The 21,495-nt window shown below is 45.8% G+C and overlaps 1 protein-coding gene across 4 annotated transcripts in view; it reads right to left on the bottom strand.

Annotated features, from left to right (window-relative positions):
* Positions 1-1,427: 1,427 nt before the first annotated feature.
* Positions 1,428-21,495, bottom strand: part of RIMKLA (ribosomal modification protein rimK like family member A) — a 33,196-nt gene continuing 13,128 nt past the window's right edge. For 2 of the 4 annotated variants that reach the window (XM_086716650.1, XM_086716649.1), the window contains exons 2-7: positions 20,779-20,839; positions 20,051-20,180; positions 18,313-18,543; positions 14,161-14,247; positions 8,569-8,772; positions 1,428-5,918 (exon numbers count right to left, since the gene is read on the bottom strand). In XM_086716650.1, coding sequence (XP_086572776.1) covers positions 5,428-5,918; positions 8,569-8,772; positions 14,161-14,247; positions 18,313-18,543; positions 20,051-20,087 — 1,050 coding nt within the window. In that variant the 5' untranslated portion in view covers positions 20,088-20,180; positions 20,779-20,839 and the 3' untranslated portion in view covers positions 1,428-5,427. The remainder of the gene's footprint in view (positions 5,919-8,568; positions 8,773-14,160; positions 14,248-18,312; positions 18,544-20,050; positions 20,181-20,778; positions 20,840-21,495) is intronic. The other 2 variants (XM_086716651.1, XM_086716648.1) reach the window with 2 other exon arrangements.

Below are 21,495 nucleotides of genomic sequence, written 5' to 3'. Positions count from 1 at the left end.
AAAAATTTTTTTTTTAAATAATCCACCTGTTAGAGAAGGGGAAATCTTAAAGGTAATGGCATTGGCAGGAATCAAATTAAGGAAAGGACTGGCTATGCTGCTGTACAAGAGAATGTAAATGAATTGGGTCTGTCCCAAGAAGGGAGACAGGTACTTGTGGGGTGGAAGGTTATGGATTCCTCTGTAGCGTATCAAAAGAACATTTAATGAATGGGAGTGCCCTGTCTGCGATGCTGCAATGTCCTTTCCTCTCACATCTTTGAAAGATACATAAGCACACACGTGCTCATACACGCACATGCACGCACACACACGCGCACACACACACACACTGGCTCATTTGAATTTTGTTGTGTGAAAATGGGGGACAGAACTGAGCTTCGTGTCAGCTGATGCACTGCAGGGATGAGACTCCATCGTTGCTTAAAATGAGGTAGCAGAAGTCTGGAGTCAGCTGTGGCTGCCACAATGTAAGCGCCTTAGAAATCGCAGACATCTGAAGGCCCAGTTATCAGGCTTGTCTGGATCTCGAGGGGTAGGTGGTCCTCAGCTGACATGAGGGCTACAACAGGGAGGGATCCGGCCCAGTGGCTGGCTGCAGGCGGGTGCGCCATGGAGCTGAAGCACCAAGTGGGAGCGAACTTTGGACTTTGTGGCTGGCTGTAGCTGGAGCGTGTGCGTCCATCAGGATGCCCCTGCAGGGGTGCCTGATGGGAGAAATATGGGCCCTTCAAGCCCTTGGCTTCCACGGAGGCCCATAAAAACCTCTACAAATCCAAGAAGTTCCGCAGTGGGGAAACATCAGCCAATCTGGGGCCGAGGGAGCCTTCCGCCAGCTCAGCTGGGACCTTCCCTCTTTCTCTCACGGATGGTGTGGGGCGGGTCTAAATGGTCTTAGCCGGTCTGAAGGCTCGGGCCTTAGGCCAGCTTGCACCATGGAAACCTCATATACACCTCTGGGGCTCTCATTTACAAGCCATCCAAGAGCCGAACCCTTCAGAGCTGGCACATCAACACCACGTTAATCCCGAGCAGAGGCTCAGCAGGAAAAAGGGCAGAGGGTGAGCCCAGGACGGGAGCAAGGGCTAGGCGCCAGGGAAGAACAGAGCCACCTCTGGCAGCATGCTAAACCAGAATGGGGAATCGGACGGCCCGGGTCCCAGCCCTGTGGCTGACTCGCTAAATGATCTCAGCCTCTGGGATTCAGATCCTCCATCTATAAAATGGGGAACTGAACTGGTGTCCAAAGCGCTGTTGTTCCTGTGTCCTCAAATCTGGCTTCACGGGTGACTTTCCCAGTATTGCCTCAAAGCCACAGTGAACCCGAAATGACACAGTGAGACTACCAGACAGGGTTGGGATGCCGGCACAAGGGCCCAGAAAAGTGCCACACGTGGGCACAGGAACCACACCAGAAAGAAACGGAAGAGCTTGAAGGAAAAAAATTTTCATTTGGAAGGGAGGGCTGCAGCGTCTGACTGTAGGCTTGGAATGGAAGCATAATATAGTTTTAAGAAAGTATTCAAACAACATATTCCTGAGATGGGGGTTCTCCAGGTAGAAACATTTTAAAGTCATGATCTTGAGTCTCAGAGGCAAAAATAGGACCAGGCTTGCTGCTGGGCTGCAGCAACAGATGGAACAACACTAACTTCAGGGACAGGGACAAAGATGACCGTTGTCAGGACTCTTCCCCGAACATCTGCATAGACTTACAACAAATAATAGCCTCACCTCCAGGTGCAAAGGGAAGTATTAAGCCGAAGTGCCCTGTTTTACTGCCTTTGGATTCAGTCTGACATGGCTCCTTAGACCCACCTCAGAGAGCTGTGGCTCTAAGCTTGCCTGCACATGGCATTCTGGTCATTAACTTCCAGAAGGGCCAGCTGTTACCAGGGGGATCCTGGAACCCCCGGTGAGCTGCTTCAATCTCCACTGGATTTGCATCATCTTAGACCAACATTCATCAGGACATAAAGCGCTAGGGGATGTCTCTCCCACTTCCTCAGGGTTCATGAGAATCTGTGCATCTCATTTTCTTTCTACAGAAGAGTTTCAAAGACCCGTACTTCTAATGAATACGTGTGCGTGATTCCTTCCTTAAAACAATCCACAGAAGAGCCACTTCTTCCTCTTTCCCCCTGGAATTCCAAATGATCCAATTTCTTATTTCTTCCCCTGAAATGTCACAAAAGTATCCAAGACCTTTCTCCTTCCCTTTCCTCCTTGCCCCACCCCCGACTGTCACAGAATCCCCTCTGAGCTGCGTGCAGGGAGTCTGCAACGGTGACAGTAAGAGCTTAGGATTTTATCCGATTTTAAAGACCTAAAAGGCCCAAACGCACATTCTGGCAACCCCATGCCCCTCAGCAATCAGACAGATAGCATGAAGACATTTTTCCCAAGTGCAGGATCATATATATTCTGCGTGACTGAGCTATTGGCATTCAAGTTTCGACCAGTTTCAAGATAATGGGAAGACCGTGTACAGACACTGCAATTTATGTTACACAAGGAAGACCGTTAGTTGATATAGGACAGTCAGGAGTTTCCGGTTATATACGATACATCCAGAAGGCTGTTTGAGTACACGGAGAGCCTTCCTTCTTTCAGGCGGTGAAGCCTCTGAGAAGCTGCATCCTTTTCAGGTTCCCCTGACACTCTTTAATGTGCTGATGCCAAGAATTCGTGGCCTCTTTCTTTCTTAACTCCCTTAGGGGAGGGGTGAGGAGAAACTTATAAAACCAGATGTGGGAGGTATTCTTCTACCACCTCCCACATGATGCAAAGTCTCATTAATTAACTCGCATCAACCTCAAAGCACCCCCAAGAGGTAAACAGAGTAGGCATCTCCCCTATCAGAATGGAAAAATGGAGGCAGACTCCACCTGACTGCACAAGGTTAGTGAGCTATTTAAGGGGAGAGCCAAAACCGGGATTTGGCTCTGAGCCCCATGTTCCTTCCAGCAGGTCTGGTCGGCAGGTGTAACAAGTGTGGCCCAGACGCATGACGGAGGCTCACAGGGCCCATGGCCAGTAGGGGAAATCCTGGAGGGGAGCTATGAGTTGGGTGTGACCCAGCTTTCTCTGCTTCTAGGCTGGGCCAAAAAGCAATGGTGCCAATGACTATAGATGTCACTAGCAGCTGGAAGATGAGCCCCCTTTGACAAATCTGGAAGCACCCTCTAGCTGCTCTGCTTAGCACAGGGCCCGCTAGTATCCTTTGAGATAAAGTGGGGAGATTGGGCTTACACTGAACAGTGGGAATGAGTGAATGCAGCTTCCAGAAGGTCATCACTCAGTTCAGATGTTTACGTAGAAAGCATTTGGACAATTCAACAAGAACAGACCTAGAACTGTCCTCCTAAACCCACCCTGAGTGGTAAAGATAAGGTAAATGTCGTAACCTGTATAAAGGTGAAGCGTTATCATTCGTCAACCGTACAATTTACTAGAGTTACAACTGAGTGGCATGCACCCTACGTTGGACTGCATTTAGACTACAATGGTGTAGTGCATATCTCCATATCATGGAGCCAAACATTTTTCAGTTGTCTAAGTACTACTTGGTGAGATGTGCTTTTAGCCACAATATTTTAAAAGCCAATTGCTACTTAGATGTGTTGTGAAAAAAATGTGACAGTGTTGGCTTTATACACATTTTTACATTTACAGCAGAATAAGTCCAGGAATTTATACACCCAAATAGGTGTTGCTGCCTTCAAACTAGTCACCTTGGGAAGATGGATGTTTAGGCCAGTGAAACTGACCTTAAGTCAGACTATTTCTAGAGCCTTCCTTGGAAACTGTCCACTTGTGAGCTTCCTCAATGTTGGTAGGTCTTTGTCCTTTATGGGTAGATTTATGTTTTGAGGAATGATTTTTTTTTTAAGAGCCAAAGAGCATTAGAAGATAAGTCTGATAAATAAAATGGGTGATGGAGCTTGGGACTACCTCTCGGGAGGGGTGGTGTGAAAAACGAGGTCTCACTGTAAGGCTGGGAGGCCTCTTACCTTGCATGGCTTCAGAGATCATTCCAAAGAGGAAGTCTATGTGTTCTTGGCATATGTAACATCACAGCTCCAGAGTATGATCTCTTGAGGAAATAATAGGTTATGGTAACTCTTGAGGGCTTACGTTTTAGTGTATTTGGTTAAAGAGGGAGCCTTGCTCATTCTCATCATACTTCATATAAGCAGAAATGGAAAACTCTATCTCCATGATTTCTCCCAAGGGAAGGATCATCATCTACTGCTTAGAGTTAAAATGAAAAGCACTTGGTGTCACGTCTACATTATCTAACACCGTCCTCCCCCAAAATGTGCAATGGGCAATTCCTAATACCTGAGTCTCCCCAGTGTGGAAAAGTGGGTAAGGACAGGTCTCTGAAACCTGGATAGGACTAGAAGGTCAAGGGGATTAGAGTGTGTTTCCAATGGCTCAATCTACCCAACAGGCCCACAACACCAACACATACAAGAAAACCTCCTACAGCTAAGCAGTACACAAAGTTTTAGGAGAGAAGAGGGAAAATGATTATCTTCCAGTAGCTTCTATGATAAAAACCCACCGGCTTCTGGATGACAAACGAACAGAGTCCATTGACAAGAAAGTTCATGGTGTTCAATTCTAGTGCACGCATAAGAAATAAAGTGTGTGGCCACTAGCTCGTTGAAGTGCATTTCCAGCTGAGGCCAAAGGCAGCAAAGGTGCAAGAGGCTGCTGGGGCTGGCATTAGTTGAAGCAGGGTCTATAAATTCGGAGCGGCAAAGCAATTTGTAGAAAGCCCCAGTTACGCAGCAGGATATCTGCCAACCAGTGAAGTCAAAGAACGTTCAATCTCGAACTTTCTACAAAGTGCTTCACTGCTAATGAGGAAGCTCCCTAAAACACCATATCCTGAGTGTCAGAGAAATATGGCCAAGATGGTGATTGACGGGGAGCAGAGATCGATCCTCTCATAGCGTTTGGACTGTGTATTCTCCACACATCACACACACACTTAACGAAGAGCACATAACCGCAGTCACATTCGGTCTCTTCTGCACCCGCCTCCGTCCAGTGGGGCTTCTGAGTACAGTATTTCCAGGGGCCGTTCTGGGTTAATGGGCTCTGCTGATCACAGCCAGAAGCAGCAGGACAGAGTCAGCGCCTTAAAAGTCAGCCGTATATCCAAGTGCTCGCAGCAGACATCGGTCTCAAGTTGATCAGTCGGGATGTTGCTCGTGGTGAGTGTCTTTAGGTTAGTCTTTGTAAAAACCACAAAGCTAAGCCGTTTGCTTAAATCATCGTTAGAAAGAATGCTGAGTGCCCAGATGGGATTTCTAGTTTCTGTGCAAATGAAATCACATTAGTCCAGATTTTATTCACTCAAAACTATAGGGAAGCAGTAGGATTTGGTTTAAATGCTGCCCAAAAAGCAGGAATTCACTTAAGTTTTAATTCTGAAGCAATCCTGTTGTTAATGTTGTAGCCAGGTTCAGGCAGCATGGGGGGCGGGGCCCCCGCTGTGCTCACTGAGGAATCCCGGATCTCTCCCAGTTCAGGCTCACTCTCACTAGAGGTAGACCCATTGTTGATGGCGTAGACGCTCTCTGCAACTCCCTGAGCTGAAGTGCAGCCATCTGGCTCTTTCTTCTCCCTGGGACTGGACAGTCCCGGGAGGACAGCCATCTTGCCAGTCTGCCTATGGGGCAGCAAGGACATGGTATAGTCCGCGATGATGCCACCCACATCTAAATTGCATGCCTGGTCGAAGGCTAAGAAGCCGACGTTGGCGTTTGCCTCACACACCACAAAGGAGCCATCGTCCATGATGAGGAGATCAATGCCACAGAAGTCCATGCCCAGGATGTTGGACACCTGAATAGCCAACTGCTTGCCTTGTTCTGTCAGCGGGCACATGACACCCACACCGCCTGTGGGGAAAGCACAGTGACATAATGGTGACATCAGACACCGAGGACACAATAACCCTTCAAAGAAGAGATGGGTAATGCCAAGGAGGGGCAATGAGACGGGCATTGTCATCACTCACAGAAGGTCTGTTCGGAAATCAGGACACCCTTTGGGAAAACAACAGGGTCATGTCTTATCTAAGAGTTTTTAAAATGTTTATTTCCTCAGACCCACTCATCCTACCACTAAGGAAATAATCTTACATAATGGAAAAAAGTTTTTTGCACAAAATGGATGGTAGAGTTATTTAAAATCCTGGAAAACTGAAATACTTGTACATAGTAGGCACTCACTAAATATTTGTTGATAAATAAATGAAAAGCTACAAATATCTCCTAATGGAGGAAAGCAGCATATTTTAGAATCATTAATAATAATGCTTGTAGAGAGCTTGTGATCCTTTGGAAAAACACGTGAAAGGACTGAAGACTGTGCAGTATGACCACAAGTGTGCAAAGAGATATTGTTGGTTGGGGCCACCTGGGTGGCTCAGTCAGCTAAGTATCTGACTCTTGGTTTCAGTTCAGGTCGTGACCTCAAGGTCAGTTTTAAGAATGAGCCCTATGTCGGGCTCCGTGCTCACGGCACAGAGCCTACTTGGGATTCTTTCTCTCCCTCCCTCCCTCCCCTGTGCATGCGTGCTCTCTCTCTCTCTCCAAATAAATAAATAAAATAGATGTTGTTGGAAATAATGATAAGAAAATGTTAACAATGGCTGTCTCTAGGGAGTGGGATTAATGATAGACATCTTTTTTCATTTGACTTTGCCATACTTACCAATTTTCTACATCGAGAATGTGTTCCTTTCATATAGAAAAAGCAAAATTAACATTATGTCTTAGGAAGAGGGAGACGGAAAGGCTTATGAGACAAAATCCTATACCAAAGACACATACAGTCTGACTGCCCTTAGGTACCACAAAGCTAAGACCTCAGGTTTAATAGTCTCCCTGGAAAGACTTAAGACTTGTGTTCTCAGGTCCAACAACTAACGTCTTTACCTTAACACTGTCCCTTCCCCACCTGTTAGGGGTAAATGACAAAACTGTGTGGTTCCTAGTTAAAGAAGGGATTTTGTAAGGTGACTAAAAAAGACAGCATCATCCACGAGGCTCACTGTGGTGGTACCACACACGAAAATGAGATGGGACAGCATGCTGGGTACTTAGCACTGTGTCAGCCTGAGCCTAGCATCTGCCCCCCTCACAGCATTTCATCACAGTGTCTTGCAATGATGTGCTTTCGTGTCTTCTCCTTCATGGACCCGTAAGCTGTTCCAGAGCAGGGGCTCCCCGGCTGATCGCTATACTCACAGAGTCTGCTCGTGGTGGCTGCTCAACCAGTATTAATGAAGGACCGAATCTGTGTCTCGGCCTCTTTCTTAATCACTAGCCTTGGTACACTCACTGGGCCATTTAAGAAATAACCATAGTTGTTTTTTGTTGTTGTTTCTTTCATATTACCAACACACACATTCATTCAATGAGGGTGATGAGAGCTTTCTTTGATGGGGACAAAAATTTACATCCCTCCTGGAACATCTCCATTCACCATAACAGAAAACAAGATTAACAACAGGTTCACGGAGGGCACCTGGGTGGCTCGGTCAGTTAAGCACCCGACTTGGGTTCGAGTCACAATGTCACAGTTGGTGAGTTCGAGCCCCGCATCAGGCTCTGTGCTGTCAGGGTGGAACCTGCTTCAGATCCTCTGTCCCCTTCTCTCTCTGTCCCTTCCCCGCTAGCACTTGCACATGCTCGCTCTCTCTCTCTCAAAAGTAAATAAAAACATTAAGAAAAAACCCCACAAAAACAATAGGTTCATGGGATGGGGTTATGCGTTTGACCCAAACATAAACTGCAGCTAATAGTATCATACATATAAGAAAAACACAATTGTCGGGCGCCTGGGTGGCTCAGTCGGTTGAGTGTCCGACTTCGGCTCAGGTCATGATCTCACGGTCCGTGAGTTCGAGCCCCGCATCGGGCTCTGTGCTGACAGCTTGGAGCCTGGAGCCCATTTCGGATTCTGTGTCTCCCTCTCTCTCTGCCCCTCCCCTGTTCATGCTCTGTCTCTCCCTGTCTCAGAAATAAACAAATGTTAAAAAAAAAAATTTAATAAAAAGAAAAACACAATTTTCAATTACAATGTAAAAGCAGAATCACTCTCCTCCTGCCTTGCATTAGTGTAGACCCTCATTATTTCTTGCCTGAGCTACTGTAAAATCTCCTGAACTCATCTTCCTGCTTCCTGCCTTATGCCTTCGATCCCTCCCCTACCCAGGGTTTTTCTCAAACACGGATCCCCCTGTCACCCCTTACACTAAACCTGACTGAGTCCCAACACCTCCCAGATAGGGTTCAACCTCAGTGTCGTGATACCCCTGGCCTGACCTCTATCACAGCACTTACACCTGTCCATTCTTCTCCTGGACTGCTCGCTGTGGCAAGGGCTTGTTTCTAACTCTTCTCTGTGATCCTGGCGCCTAGCAGAGCATTTGACAAGATAGGAGGGATCCATCCACATTTACTGAATGGGTGCACACATCCTAATAAAAATCCCGGTGGCCTCCCGCGACTGACACACTGACTGTGAGCTTTTATACCTTACCGAGAGAGCAGTTGCTTTGCATCCGTCCGTCTGTGGAGCAGCGGAGCATAGAGCCTATCACCCGGCCCCCGACCACCACCACCCGGATGTCTTTGCCATGTGACTCCTTCACATACTTCTGGAACAGGTAGGGCACATCATGGCGGATCAGATGGCAGATGTCTGAGAGGTGATGTTTATCTCTTGCAAGAAAAACAGCTTTTCCTTTAAGAAGAAAGACACAGAGTAAGAGTAGTTACAGAAGCCTCTGAGTCCTGTCCTTGCCCTCCCATCTCCCTGGCCCATACAGTTGTCAATTCTTCCCAAACTTGCCTTACCTTGGCCCCTTCTGTTTCCTGACCAGACTCGAGCTTCCTATCAAATGGCCACTGAACCTTATTTTCTCTTGGTTTTACTCAGGTCCCTCTCCCTCAACAACTCTTTTTTCAAGATGAAACAATAATGTATTCCAGAGACACAGAGAAGAGGCCAACATAGAATCCTAAGGATCTAGTCAATTCAGTTCCAAAAGCAGTTAGCATCTCCAATCACCCCAGGATGCTGATTAGGCAGGGTCCATCTCTAACCCCATTTATTTAATCTCCAAAACTTACACTGGGCTCGAGGCACAAGGCAGGTGCCAATCCACGCTTACAGAACACAATTAACTAAACATACTTCAGAGGAATTCCAAGTCTAGGTGGAGAGAGACCCGCAAAAGGTAACTACAGCACAGCATGATATAGCATTAAAAGAGGTCTATGCAAAATGCCATGGGAGTTCAAAGAAGAAGCCACTGACAGACTCCCTCCTCCCTTTAAACATAGGAAGTTTCTTACTTGGCTATACCTGTTCAATCCTAGATGGAATGATCTATACTTCTGCTGTCTAGGGAAAGCATTCCTTCTTGACTCCCAATTCTTTATTTTCTGCTTGAATCATCACTGCTTTTACAATTATTCGGCACCTGCTTTCCATCTGCATACTAGCCAACAAATCTGAGCAAGAGATTCTGACGTCTGCAAATCTGACATGAGCATACCCAGTCTGAGCCTTCTTGTTAGCAAATATGGGAAAAGAAGACACGGTTTTCCTAGGAGGTGTGTAACCACCTTAAAAGGACTGGGACCCTTCTGAAATCTTAATAAAAAGAGTGATGATGGATCTCAGGCCCTAGTGGCTTAGGAGACTGAGAAGTAACCTCCAACACACGTCTCCATCACTGCACATTTGGCACCAGGAGATCTGGCAACTGACACTAGATGGCTGGGATTCAATTAGAGGCACTGGGGGTTCCCTGGACATTAGGTAGGATTTTCAGCAGAAATGGGGGCTAGATACAGCGACTTGGTTCCTTGGTTGCTGGCAGGTTCCAGTATGGGGCTTACCCTGCAGTTAGTTTTTAGGCACAGAGCAAAAAGGGGGAGGGGGTGGGAAAGAGGACTAAGATTAGTTAATCATCTACCATGTGCCAAACCCTGTTTTTTTTATTATTTCATTTACACTTCATACTAGCCCTATGAAGCCATTAGAACAGGACAGTTATTTTTGTTTTACAGTAGAGGGAAATAAAGGTCTACAAGATTAGTAACTTTCTCAAGGGCACAGCCTGTACCATCCCACTGCCTTCTTCAGATTTATTCCCACATACTAAAGTTTAATAGCTGCTATAATTTGTTTACTCCCAACCCATTTCCCCTAAGATACTATATATTACACTAGCAGGGAACAACCTGAAAATTAAATTAAGAACACAATTCCATAGCATCAAAAGGAACAAAAAATTTAGAAATAAACTCAACCAGGGGCGCCTGGGTGGCTCAGTCGGTTAAGCGTCCGACTTCGGCTCAGGTCATGATCTCACGGTCCGTGAGTTCGAGCCCCGCGTCGGGCTCTGTGCTGACAGCTCAGAGCCTGAAGCCTGTTTCAGATTCTGTGTCTCCCTCTCTCTCTGCCCCTCCCCTGTTCATGCTCTGTCTCTCTCTGTCTCAAAAATAAATAAACGTTAAAAAAAAATTAAAAAAAAATAAACTCAACCAAAAAAGTAGAAGACGTATCACTGAAAACTATAAAACATTTTTGAGAAAAATTAAAGATCTGAATAAATGGAGAGACATCCCATGTTCAGGGACCAGCGGACTTAATACTGTTATGATGGTAACACTCCTCAAATTGATCTACAGATTCAATGCAGTCCCCACTAAAAGTCCAACTTCTTTTTTTGCAGAAGTTGACAAGCTGATCCTAAAATTCATATGGAAATGCAAGGGATCCCAAATATCCAACACAATCTTGAGGAAAAAAAAAAGGACAAAGTTGGAGGACCCACACTTCCCAATTGAAAACTTACTACAAAGTTACAGTAATGAAGACAGTGTGGTCTTGCATAAAAAGATATAGGGATCAATAAAGTAGAACTGAGAGCCCACAATGGTCAGGTGATATTTGACAAGAGTTACAAAAGCATCCAATGGGGGAAAGAATAGTCTTCAACAAGTAATACTGGGGAAATTGGATACCCACATGCAAAAGAAGGAAGCTGGACTTCTTTGTCACACCATATATATAATTAGCTCAAAATGGATCAAAGACCCATTTGTAAGAGTGAAAACTATTAAACTCTTAGAAGGAAACACTGGTGTCAATCTGTGTGACCCTGGATTAAGCAACCAGAAAATGACATCTAAAAGCACAAGTCACCCAAGGAAAAAAAAAATAAACAAATTGAACTCCATCAAAATCAAAACCTTCTGTGCATTCAAGGACACTATCAAGAAAGTGAAAACGAAAAGCTACAGTGTAGGGAAAAAACCTGTTCCAATTATGTTCGTATGTCATGAACTCTTAACACGGCAATCAAAAGACCAACAGTCCAAGTGAAAAGTGAACAAAGGATTTGAACAGACAGTTATCTGAAGAAGATCTACACATGCCCAACAGGCACATGAAAAGATGTTCAACATCATTAGTCATTAGGGAAATAAAAAGCAAAACTATGATAAGATACCACAAGAGTAAAAACAAATCTCATATTTGCTAGCTGCTAAGAGAGTAAATCTTAAAAGTTCTCATCATAAGAAAAAAAGTTCTGTAGCTCTGTATGGTGATGGGCTTACTGTGCCAATCATTTTGCAATACATACAAATATTGAATCATTACATTGCATACCTGAAACTGATATTATGTTGTTTATCCATATCTTAAAAAAACATGTAAAATAAATGAAGTGGGCCTCTACATCACTAATGCTTGAAAAACATGTATTTTGGCTTGTGGCTTGCTTTTATGGTGGAAGTGTGGGGGCTATTTTCTTTATTTGTCAAAGCAAAGAGGACATTCATACATGTATATTCTAAGAGTTAAACCTGCTCACTTTTCAGGCTGCAAGCTTTCAAATTAATATATACAATCAAAAAGTTTTATTTACTACTCCCCCCCAAAAAATCAATCAATACATCAATCAACTAATCACGAATGAATGAATAAAACAAGGGTTGGGGAGGATGTGGAGAAATTAGAACCCTCATACACTGCTGGTAGGAATGCAAAATGGCATAACCAATGTGGAAAACAGTTCGGCAGTTCCTTTAAAGTGAAACATGGAGTTACCATACTGGCCCAGCAATTCCGTGCTTAGGCAGATACCCAAGAGAAATGAAAGCATACGTTTCACATAGAAACTTACACACGTCTATCGCAGCATTATATACAATAGCCACAAAGTGGAAACAACTCAAATGTCCATCAACTGGTGAGCAGATAAACAAAATGTGGTCTATCCATACAACAGAGTATTACTGAGGGACAAAGTACTATTCCACGCTATAACATGGGTGACCCATGAAAACATCATGCTAGGTCAAAGAAACCAGACACAAAAGACCACATAGGGTGTGATCCCATTGATATGAAATGTTCGAAACAGGCAAATCTATAGAAACAACAAGTAGATTAGTGGTTGCCAGGGACAAGGGGAAGGGCAATTGCAATTGACCCCTAATAGATACAGGGTTTTTTTCTGGGATGGAAATGTTCTGAAATTAGATAGTGGCTATGGTTGTACACAACAGTGAATGTACTAAAATCCACTAAATTGTACACTTAAAAAATGATGAACTCTTTGTTATGTGAATTACAATCTCAATTTTTGAAACGTTTGACAATACGATGTATTTTATTTAATTTCTGCTTATTGTCTTTCTTACCTTTCTACAATATGAGCTCCCTGAGGACAGGAGTTTTTGTTTTGTTCATTTCTGTATCCCCAGAGGCTAGAACAGTCCCTGGCAGTCTGCAGGCTAATAATATTAGTTGAATTTTAAATTCTGTATATTTTAGCACAAAAGAAATGGGATGTTGAACTTCAGGACTGTAGCATATCTAAATAGCACTGAGGGCCCCACTCTGCCCCCCAAACTCATTCTTCTTTCTCCTCGACAGTGTCCTTGTTTCCCACGAGTTGCTTTGCTCACATCTACTTCTGTTTTTGCACTTCCTTCCTCCAATTCGAATTGCACACTCCAGCCTAAGTCTCCTCCCCCGCCAGCAAAGCCCACCCTGCTCGTGGCAGAGCTGGTCCCCCTCTGTTGGGTACAAGCGGGTGCTGGATGAGCCTGCCACAGCGGACATCACCCTGCAAGGCCACCAACTCTACTCTCTACACACTGGAGCTCCCTGACAGCAGTGACTGCGTCCAGTTCATTTCACCGCCCAGTCCCTACATCCCAGGAACTGCTCAGGACATGTCTGTTCACGGTGCCTCCACTCGCTGCAGATGCCCTGAGCAGTTAAGTATGCCATCTGGGTTGCATCAGGGGGTACCTGCTCACCTGCTGCACCAGTCCCTGCTATGCATGGAGCGCCGGAGCAGGACTCTGGGACAGAGATGCATGGGACTGAGTTCCCAACCCTGAGCAGCTCACAGCCAATGAGGGGGAAAAGGCACATACACCCGTAACTGTCATAAAGCGCAGTACTGTTAGAGGCACGGTCAACGTGCTACGGAAACATGAAAGACGAGCAGTTAATTCTGCCTGGCAGAGAGGCAGGGAGACCGGGGGTGTGGAGGGGAAAGAGACAATAGCCAGGGCTGGCCTTTACAGGTGGCATCCCTAGGTGCCAGAGGAAGATGGCATTTCCAGCAGAGGAAAGAGAAGACAGCGCACGGTCCAGCTGGTGAATGAGAAGTAGTCTGCAGTGGACTATGAGGGTTCACGGGGCCAGAGAAGGCTACAAAGGAAGGCTGAAGCTTCAGGGCCTTCGGAGCTACAGAGCGGAATATGGGCTTTGTCTAACAGGCAACAGGGCTCTCGGGAGGGCTTTTTAGCAAGGCAGTGACAAGAACAGAGATTTCAGAGAAATCACTTCCAAGGAAGAGAGGACACACGGGCGCTGAAGTCAGAGAGACCAGTCAGAGTCCAGGGGATGGATGAGAAGGGTCTGACCAAGCAAGGACGGTGGGGACAGAGAGGAGGGGACAGAGGAAGGACTACACTGTGAGCCCCTTGAGGGGACACTCCGCTTCTCTAAACCAGCGCTTCCGCGACACCCAATGAGGGTCTTGCCCTCGCAGAGGTGCGGCCCTAACGGAAGTCCAGGAGGAGCAGCACTGACCCCGGTGTCCTCGTGTGCTCTTCACCACGACCGGGTAGCCCAGGGGCTCAGCCTCATCGATCATTTTGGAAAAGTCATCATGCCCACCTGCCAAGAAAAGGTAAACGTCAGTGAAGATAAGGCTGATGGTCGGGAGTGGTCAGCCCCGCAGTGCCCCTTCTGTAGGATGTCTTTCAAGGCCTCGTGTTCCTGATTAAAGCAATTCGAACCCATTCCATCTGACACACATGCATGGGGCACCTATACTATATGCAGGAGTAGAGACACAAGGAAACTGGAGCGCCTCAAGTATTTCAGTGTGGCAAAGGCTGCACCTGCTTTAGTTCATGCGATCCTCCTAACAATCCCATAGGCAGGGCAGGTATCTTTCCCTTTAAAATGGCTGTGGCAGGGGGCACCTGGCGGGCTTAGTAGGTTAAGCAGCCAACTTTGGCTCAGGTCATGATCTCGCGGTTTGTGGGTTCGAGCTCCGCGTCAGGCTCTGTGCTGACTGCTCAGAACATGGAGCCTGCCTCAGATTCTGTGTCTCCCTCTCTTTCTGCCCCTCCCCCCCACATGCTCCCTCTCTCTCTCTCTCTCTCAAAAATAAACATAAAAAAAAAAATGACTGTGGTAGGTAGAACTCTGAAATGGCCCTAAGATTCCCACACCCTGGTTTACACGCCCTGTATAATCCCCTCTCTTGGGTATGGGAGGGACCAGTGAATATGATGGGATATTCCTGTGACTAGGTTAATAGTCTACTTTGAGTTGATAAAGAGGGGGAGGATTTATGGTGGGCATGACATAATCAGGTGAGTCCTTTAAGGAAAGGTGAAAAGTCAGAGAGACTCTCCTGCTGGCCTTGAAGGAGCACATTGTCCTTGGCCATTGTCAAGAAGGCCATGTGACAGGGACAGCAGTCAGCTTCTAAAAGCTGAGAATAGCCCTCAGCTGATAACCAGCAAGAAAGTACTAGACACCTCTGTCCTACAACTGCAAGGAACTAAATGCCAACAACTAGTGAGCCTGGAAGACCCCAGACCCCAGATGAGACCACAGCCCAGCTGTCCCTTGATTCCAGTCTGGTGAGGCCTGAGCAAGAACCCAGCTATGCTGTGGCTTGACTTCTGACCTACAGAAACTGTGAGATAATAAATGGATGTCTCCCTCTCTCTCTCTCTCTTTTTTTTTTAGAGAGAGGCTGCGTGAGCAGGGGGCAGGGCAAAGGAAGACAGAGAATCTCAAGCAGGCTCCAAGCCCAGGGCAGAGCCCCACGTGAGGCCCAATCTCACAACCCTGAGATCATGACCTGAGCCAAAATCAAGAGTTGGGTGCTCAAGTCACCAGGTGCTCCTAGACAGGTGTTATTTTAAGCTGCTAAGTTTTTAGTACTTTGCGGTACAACAATAGAAAGCCATTGCCCAAAGAAACTAAGCCTGGGGATTTGTCTCACCAGTTAAGGCATGACTCAAAAGCCTGAATTACCTCCACTATACGCTAATTCTTAATTTAAAAAATATGAATAATAATGTGTATTAAAATCTTTCTAAATTGTTTCATAAGCGTCCTTGATTTTCTATACATTCGCCTCTCTGGGGGACAGTAGTCTGCCTGCCACAGGTGGTATTACAGTTCATCAATTTTCGCAAAGCAAAATACCCTGGCATACTAATAAGATCTGCCTTGTTTACAAAAGGGTTAATGATTAAAACAAAACCATGGTGAGGCCATGTAGATAATCAGGAACATCCTCACGAAGAGTACACTTTATTAGAAAGGAACTCCCACAGACAGTCTCTCTCCTGCCCGCAGCTCCCTTGCAGTGTATTTAATAAACTTCTATCTCCTTAAAAAAAAAAAAAAAAGGGATATCCCAACTTCCTGACATCCCTTGACATATCTAACTCCTCTCTAGCTATGCTTTTTCCTTCCCTTATACAACAGTGAAAGAGGGGTCCTTCTTATCCAAGGCCATCCCTGCACTTGTGCTTTAGACCCCTCTCCCTCTCACCTCCTCGGAGCTCTTGCGCTATTAAGTGTGCTCTCTCTGACGGGTCTTCAGCCTCCCCGTTCCTAGTTCTGTCGCCATTTTAAACATGCCCAGTTCTCTCCCATCTTCAACAAACAAAATCGCCATCCTTGCTCCTATATCATCCCTTAACTACCATCAGCTACTGAGACGGGTTTTCATCTTCTCACTTCTCATTCATTCCCTCATCCTTGACCCTTGATGGGCTTTTCTCCCCATCACTTACCCAACACACCTGTCCTTTCAGAACCAAACAACACTCATCCTTTCTGGAATGTTCTTTCCACTGGCATCTGGCATCTCTCCCTTCCCTCCTCACCTCTCCAAGTGCTCCTGCTTGGTCTCCTGTATGTGTTCCTCCTCCTTTACCCATTTTCTAAAGGGTTCCCTCTTGAACCCTCTCTTACTAAATTTTATTTTTTATTGTGGTAAAATATACATAAAATGTTAACCATTTTAATGTAGAGTTCAGCACTCTCTTCATTCTATACGTTCTCCCTGAAGCAATCTCATCCATTCTTGTGACTTCACTTAACCTAATGAAGGTTTCCAAACCTGCTTCCCTAAATTACACCTCTCTCAGGAGCTCCAGATCCATTTATCTCCTGCCTACTGAGTATTCTTACTTGCTCATACTATAGACGCCTCAAAAAGAATGTGTCCTAAACTGAAATCATCTCTGCCCGATAACCCCTCACCACTCCACCCCTGCCCCCCACCAACCTGTTTCACCTCCCTGGTGTTTCTGGTTGCAGTGAATGTTTGCTTTCACATCTGGTTGCCCAAACCAGAAACCAGAGTCACTCTGGAGTCCTCTGTATATTCTTCACATCCAACCAGTCATCATGGCCTGTTATTTTGATCTCTTTCATAATTTCTGAATCTGTTCACATATCTTCATTCTTACTATGGCTACCTTAGTTTAGATCATCACTGCTCACTTGGACGGATGGATGGACAGACAGATAGACAGACTGATTTTTAAGTAGGCTTCGCATCCAGTATGGAGCCCATTGTGGGGCTTGAACTCATGACCCTGGGCTCAAGATGTGAGCTGAGATCAAGTCAGACACTTAACCAACTGAGCCACCCAGGTGCCCCTCACTTTGACAGTTTAAAAACCCTACTGCCACCTTGTCTCTACTCTGCCCCTGTCTGATTCCTTCTTCATACTTTAGCCAAAGTATGAAGTACTAAAGTCTGATTGGGCCACCTCCTTGATTAACACCTTCTAGTAACTTCCTATTAGTCTTAGGATTCACCCTACTCCACTTCCCATGCCGTTTATTTTTTTTAATGTTTATTTATTTTTGAGAGGGAGACAGACAGACAGACAGATGGACAAAGTGTGAGCAGGAGAGGGTCAGAGAGAGAGGGAGACATAGAATCTGAAGCAGGCTCCAGGCTCTGGGCTGTCAGCACAGAGCCCGATGCGGGGCTTGAACTCACGGACCATGAGATCATGACCTGAGCCGAAGTCAGACACCTAACCAACTGAGCCACCCAGGCGCCCCCTACTCGTTCCAGTTTAAATCTCAATTCCATCACCTTTATGTTCTACATAATCTGTTATGTTATGTACCACCCATCCGTCATGTTCTCGCTTGCCTCCAGGCTGATCTATATTGTTCTCTGTGTAGGGAACCCCCTTGTCCCCAGTGCTTCAGCTGGATAACTTCAGCTTAGTTCAGACATTCTCTCTTTCAGCAAGCCTTCCTCGACATCTCCTAAACTTCATGCGGAGCCTCCCTGCGTGTCCCGTACCACCTTGCCCTGGCTCTTACCGTGGCGCTTGTTACACTGCCCTGACCCGGCCAGTTTACTTGCCGTGCTCCACCTCTGGTGAACTGGGAACGCCTTCCGGGCAGGACTCTGTCTCACTTGCTGCTATAGCCCAGTACCTAGCATGGGGGTTGGCACACAGTGCGTACCAGATGCATGTAGAATGAGTGAATCACAGACAGAAAGAAGCGAAGGCATTTCAGACAGAGGGAGCGGCCCTGTGAAAAACTCAAGACGTTGAACCACCTAAGAGGAACAGATTCACACTGAAAACCAAGATGCTGGAGCGCTTCTGGGCAAAAGAAACATAGAGATGCAGGTGATGTGGAAAGCTAGGTTCCAATCCCAAGGACACTCACCATAGGAGAAGGTGTCTGGCATAGGAACCCCATGTCCAGCCAGCTCTTGGAAAGTCCAGAACTTGTTGACACAGTTTAAAATGCTCTGTGGGCGGTTGACCAGGCGGCAGCCCAGCTTCTCCAGGTGGCGCAGGACGGTGATGTCGCTGTCTGACTGCACTGAGGGTGTGGGCACCCGCACGAGCACCACGTCTGGGAAAGTGGTAAGCGCCTTCTGGTTCAGCTGAAGACCTGCAATCGAAGGGCCAGCGTGAGTTCTATGCTTGCCACGGTCTGGTCCCACCAGAAGAACTGGTTCTGACAGACTCAAGGCTCAACCCAGCAGGGAGACAGCCTTGAAAATGGCACTTGGATATCCTGTAGTAACAAGAAAGCTACAGTCAACCCCGCACTCCACACAAACGGGCAGAGCATGATCATGAGGAAACACAAAAGAATGAACAGGAAACAAAAAAAGAAAGAAAGAAAAGAAAAGCAGCATATCAAGAATAATCCAAGTTAGAAGAATCCACAGGAGATTTACATAGTCCAGCACCTTCCTTCGATGGAGCACTAGTATTACTCAAAGTGTAGTGTCTTTCAAGGCTGGAGACGAAATAAAAAGGAAGCAGTGCAGCTCACTTAAGGAATCCTTACTAGTCTTTTATGACTTAACCTTGAAAAGTCTATCTGGAGGGGCACCTGGATGGCTCAGTCAGGGGAGCAGGTGACTCTTGATCTTGGGGTTGTGAGCTCCAGCCCCACACTGGGCATAGAGATTACTTAAAAAAAAAAAAAAAAAGATAAAAATATGTCTGGAATATTATATAACCATTTAAATGATTTTTATGAATGTAATAAATGCAAAAATGCCAATGTTAAGTGGAAAAAAACAGGACACGAAATTATAAATACAAGTTAGAAAAGACTAGAAGGAAATATACCAACATTTTAACAATGGGTAATGGGATTATAGGTAATTTCCTATTTTCTACTTATCTGTATTTTCCAAGATGTCTCCAAGTGCATATTCTCCTTATAACAACAAAACTCTTAAAAAAATATCAATCTGCTAAAAATCAATTCAATATTAAACAAAAGCAGAATGCATCTGAAGAGAGCTGGTCCACACAGCATAAGGGCACGGGCAAACCGGGAGTATCAGCTTGGAGTGAAGACTCAAGAGGATCAGCAGTTCAGTCTTCATGGATCTGCAGGGCTTTCATGCAGAAGACATAATTTGGTTTGTCTTCTCTAGCCCCAAGAGATAGAGCTATCCATGAGCATTATTTTGTCTGTCTGTTCACTCTTGTATCCCCAGCCCTTAGAACAGTGCCTGGTGCATGATAGGCACTTGATGGTTGCTGAATTGTTGAGAGGCCCCAGGGAAATAGGTTTGGAACCACAGAGGCAGGAAATGGGATGGGTAGGGCAATGAGGAGTGAGTTCAGGGAATTACTTGGTCAGCCTTCGTGAACCTTAAAGGAGTCTCTACCAGGCTCTAAAGAAAATCTAAACACAGTGTTTAAATCTAAAATTTAAACAGTGTCAGAACCATCTTATAGGCTTTAACCCAAGTGCCTTCTATTTCATAAGTGACACGCTGTACAACCACAGAATTCGGAGAACACAAAAGATGCTCATGAAATCACTATTTTTCCACTGGGGGGGATGAAGAATCTCAGTACAAAAACTCAGAGCAAAACAAAAGTAAACAAGCAAAGAAACCAAAACCACAAAACGACTACATGGATCTAACCTGCATAGTTTCCCCCACGTTCTAGAAGATGTTTCATCAATGCAACAAAAGGGGGTCGGTGTAATCACGGAGATAAATTGTTTTTAGTACTTCTGCGGATAGCGTGAACCCGAGGAACTAGAACAGAATTCTCAGGGGTGATTTATAAAGAGCATTTAGGTTATCTTCCCTTTGCCGTCAGAAAACAGTATCATTTATACAGGCTTTTTCCTTTTGCCACTTACAGCCATTGGGGAAAATAACATAAAAGGAGAAGAAGAAAAAAAAAAAAGAGCAAACCCCGTATAGCATCCTCAAAACTGATAGAAGAAAGAAAGAAAAGTATTCATGTTGCTGAAAATGGGGAGTAAACACGCAGGGCAAAAGCAACAGCCTGAGACGACATCACACGAGGAGCTAATATGAGCAAAAATGCTTTGAAAACCATATAGTGCCATACACACGTGAGGCGCTGGCATCATCACTGCACATTCGATGAAGCCAGCGAGGACAACTTATGCAGCTTCGTGCCCGCTGGGGAGGAAAATGGCTTTGCAACAGAAAAGTGACCTAGAGAAACGAGAAGCAGCAGAACCGTCTGGCTTTTAAATCCCAACACGAGGCCACACATGAACAGTGAAGCTTCTAAATGGGAAGAAAAGAATTCAATCGTTTCTGGAAATATCAACCACACGTGGACGGAGACAGCGCGGCCTCAAGCAGAGTCACGTACACCTAGGAAATCTTACCAGAACTTCATCTCTCTTCCCCAAAGGTAAATCTTTGGGCCTGGCTCATTCCAACTGGAGCCTTCAATAAATGAAGAATGGAAGGGGGTTAAGTGTAGCCGAAAAGACTCTACCAAGCAGTTAGACAGGTGTGGTGGTCTCTGGCCGTGCCTGCTTCCAGCTCTGTGCCGAGAGGGGTGGGACAGGTTAAGGAATTACATGTGCACACCCAGCTCCGCCTCCGCCCACGTCCACAGCTCCAGCGATATTTGCTGTGGGCATCTTCCCTTGCCCCGGTCATTCCTGTTCTCTTTGCCGTCTAAACCTAAAGAAATCGTCGGTTCTAGAAGTAGTAGACAAGAGGCTGCTGCCGGCCTGTGGCTTCACTGCGAATGGCAGTTCCACACGGCCGTGGCCAAGAACAACCTGAGTTTAAGGCTGGCTCTTGGCAAACCTGCTGCTGAACTCTGAGACCTTGAACCACTCAGAAATGGCTTGCCCTCTCCCCAAATATCTGCTCTCAGGAAAGGAACTGATACACTTAATACAGGATGCAGCCTAAATGTGTCACCTTTCCCAGAGTCCTTAACATTTCCACTGCAATCCAAAGGCCTCAGGCCAAGGGAATAAAGAGCTGATGCAGGACATCAGGGAGGGCAGGGCTCTGCTTGGCGGCCTGTAGATAGACGGAAAGCGCTCAGCAATGAGAGGCTCGTGCCCTCAAATAACAAATAACAA

This window comes from Puma concolor, chromosome C1, assembly GCF_028749965.1.
Source record: "Puma concolor isolate L17-30 chromosome C1, mPumCon1.1.hap2, whole genome shotgun sequence".
NCBI lineage: Eukaryota > Metazoa > Chordata > Mammalia > Carnivora > Felidae > Puma > Puma concolor.
This window is presented reverse-complemented; position numbering and strand designations above follow the sequence as displayed.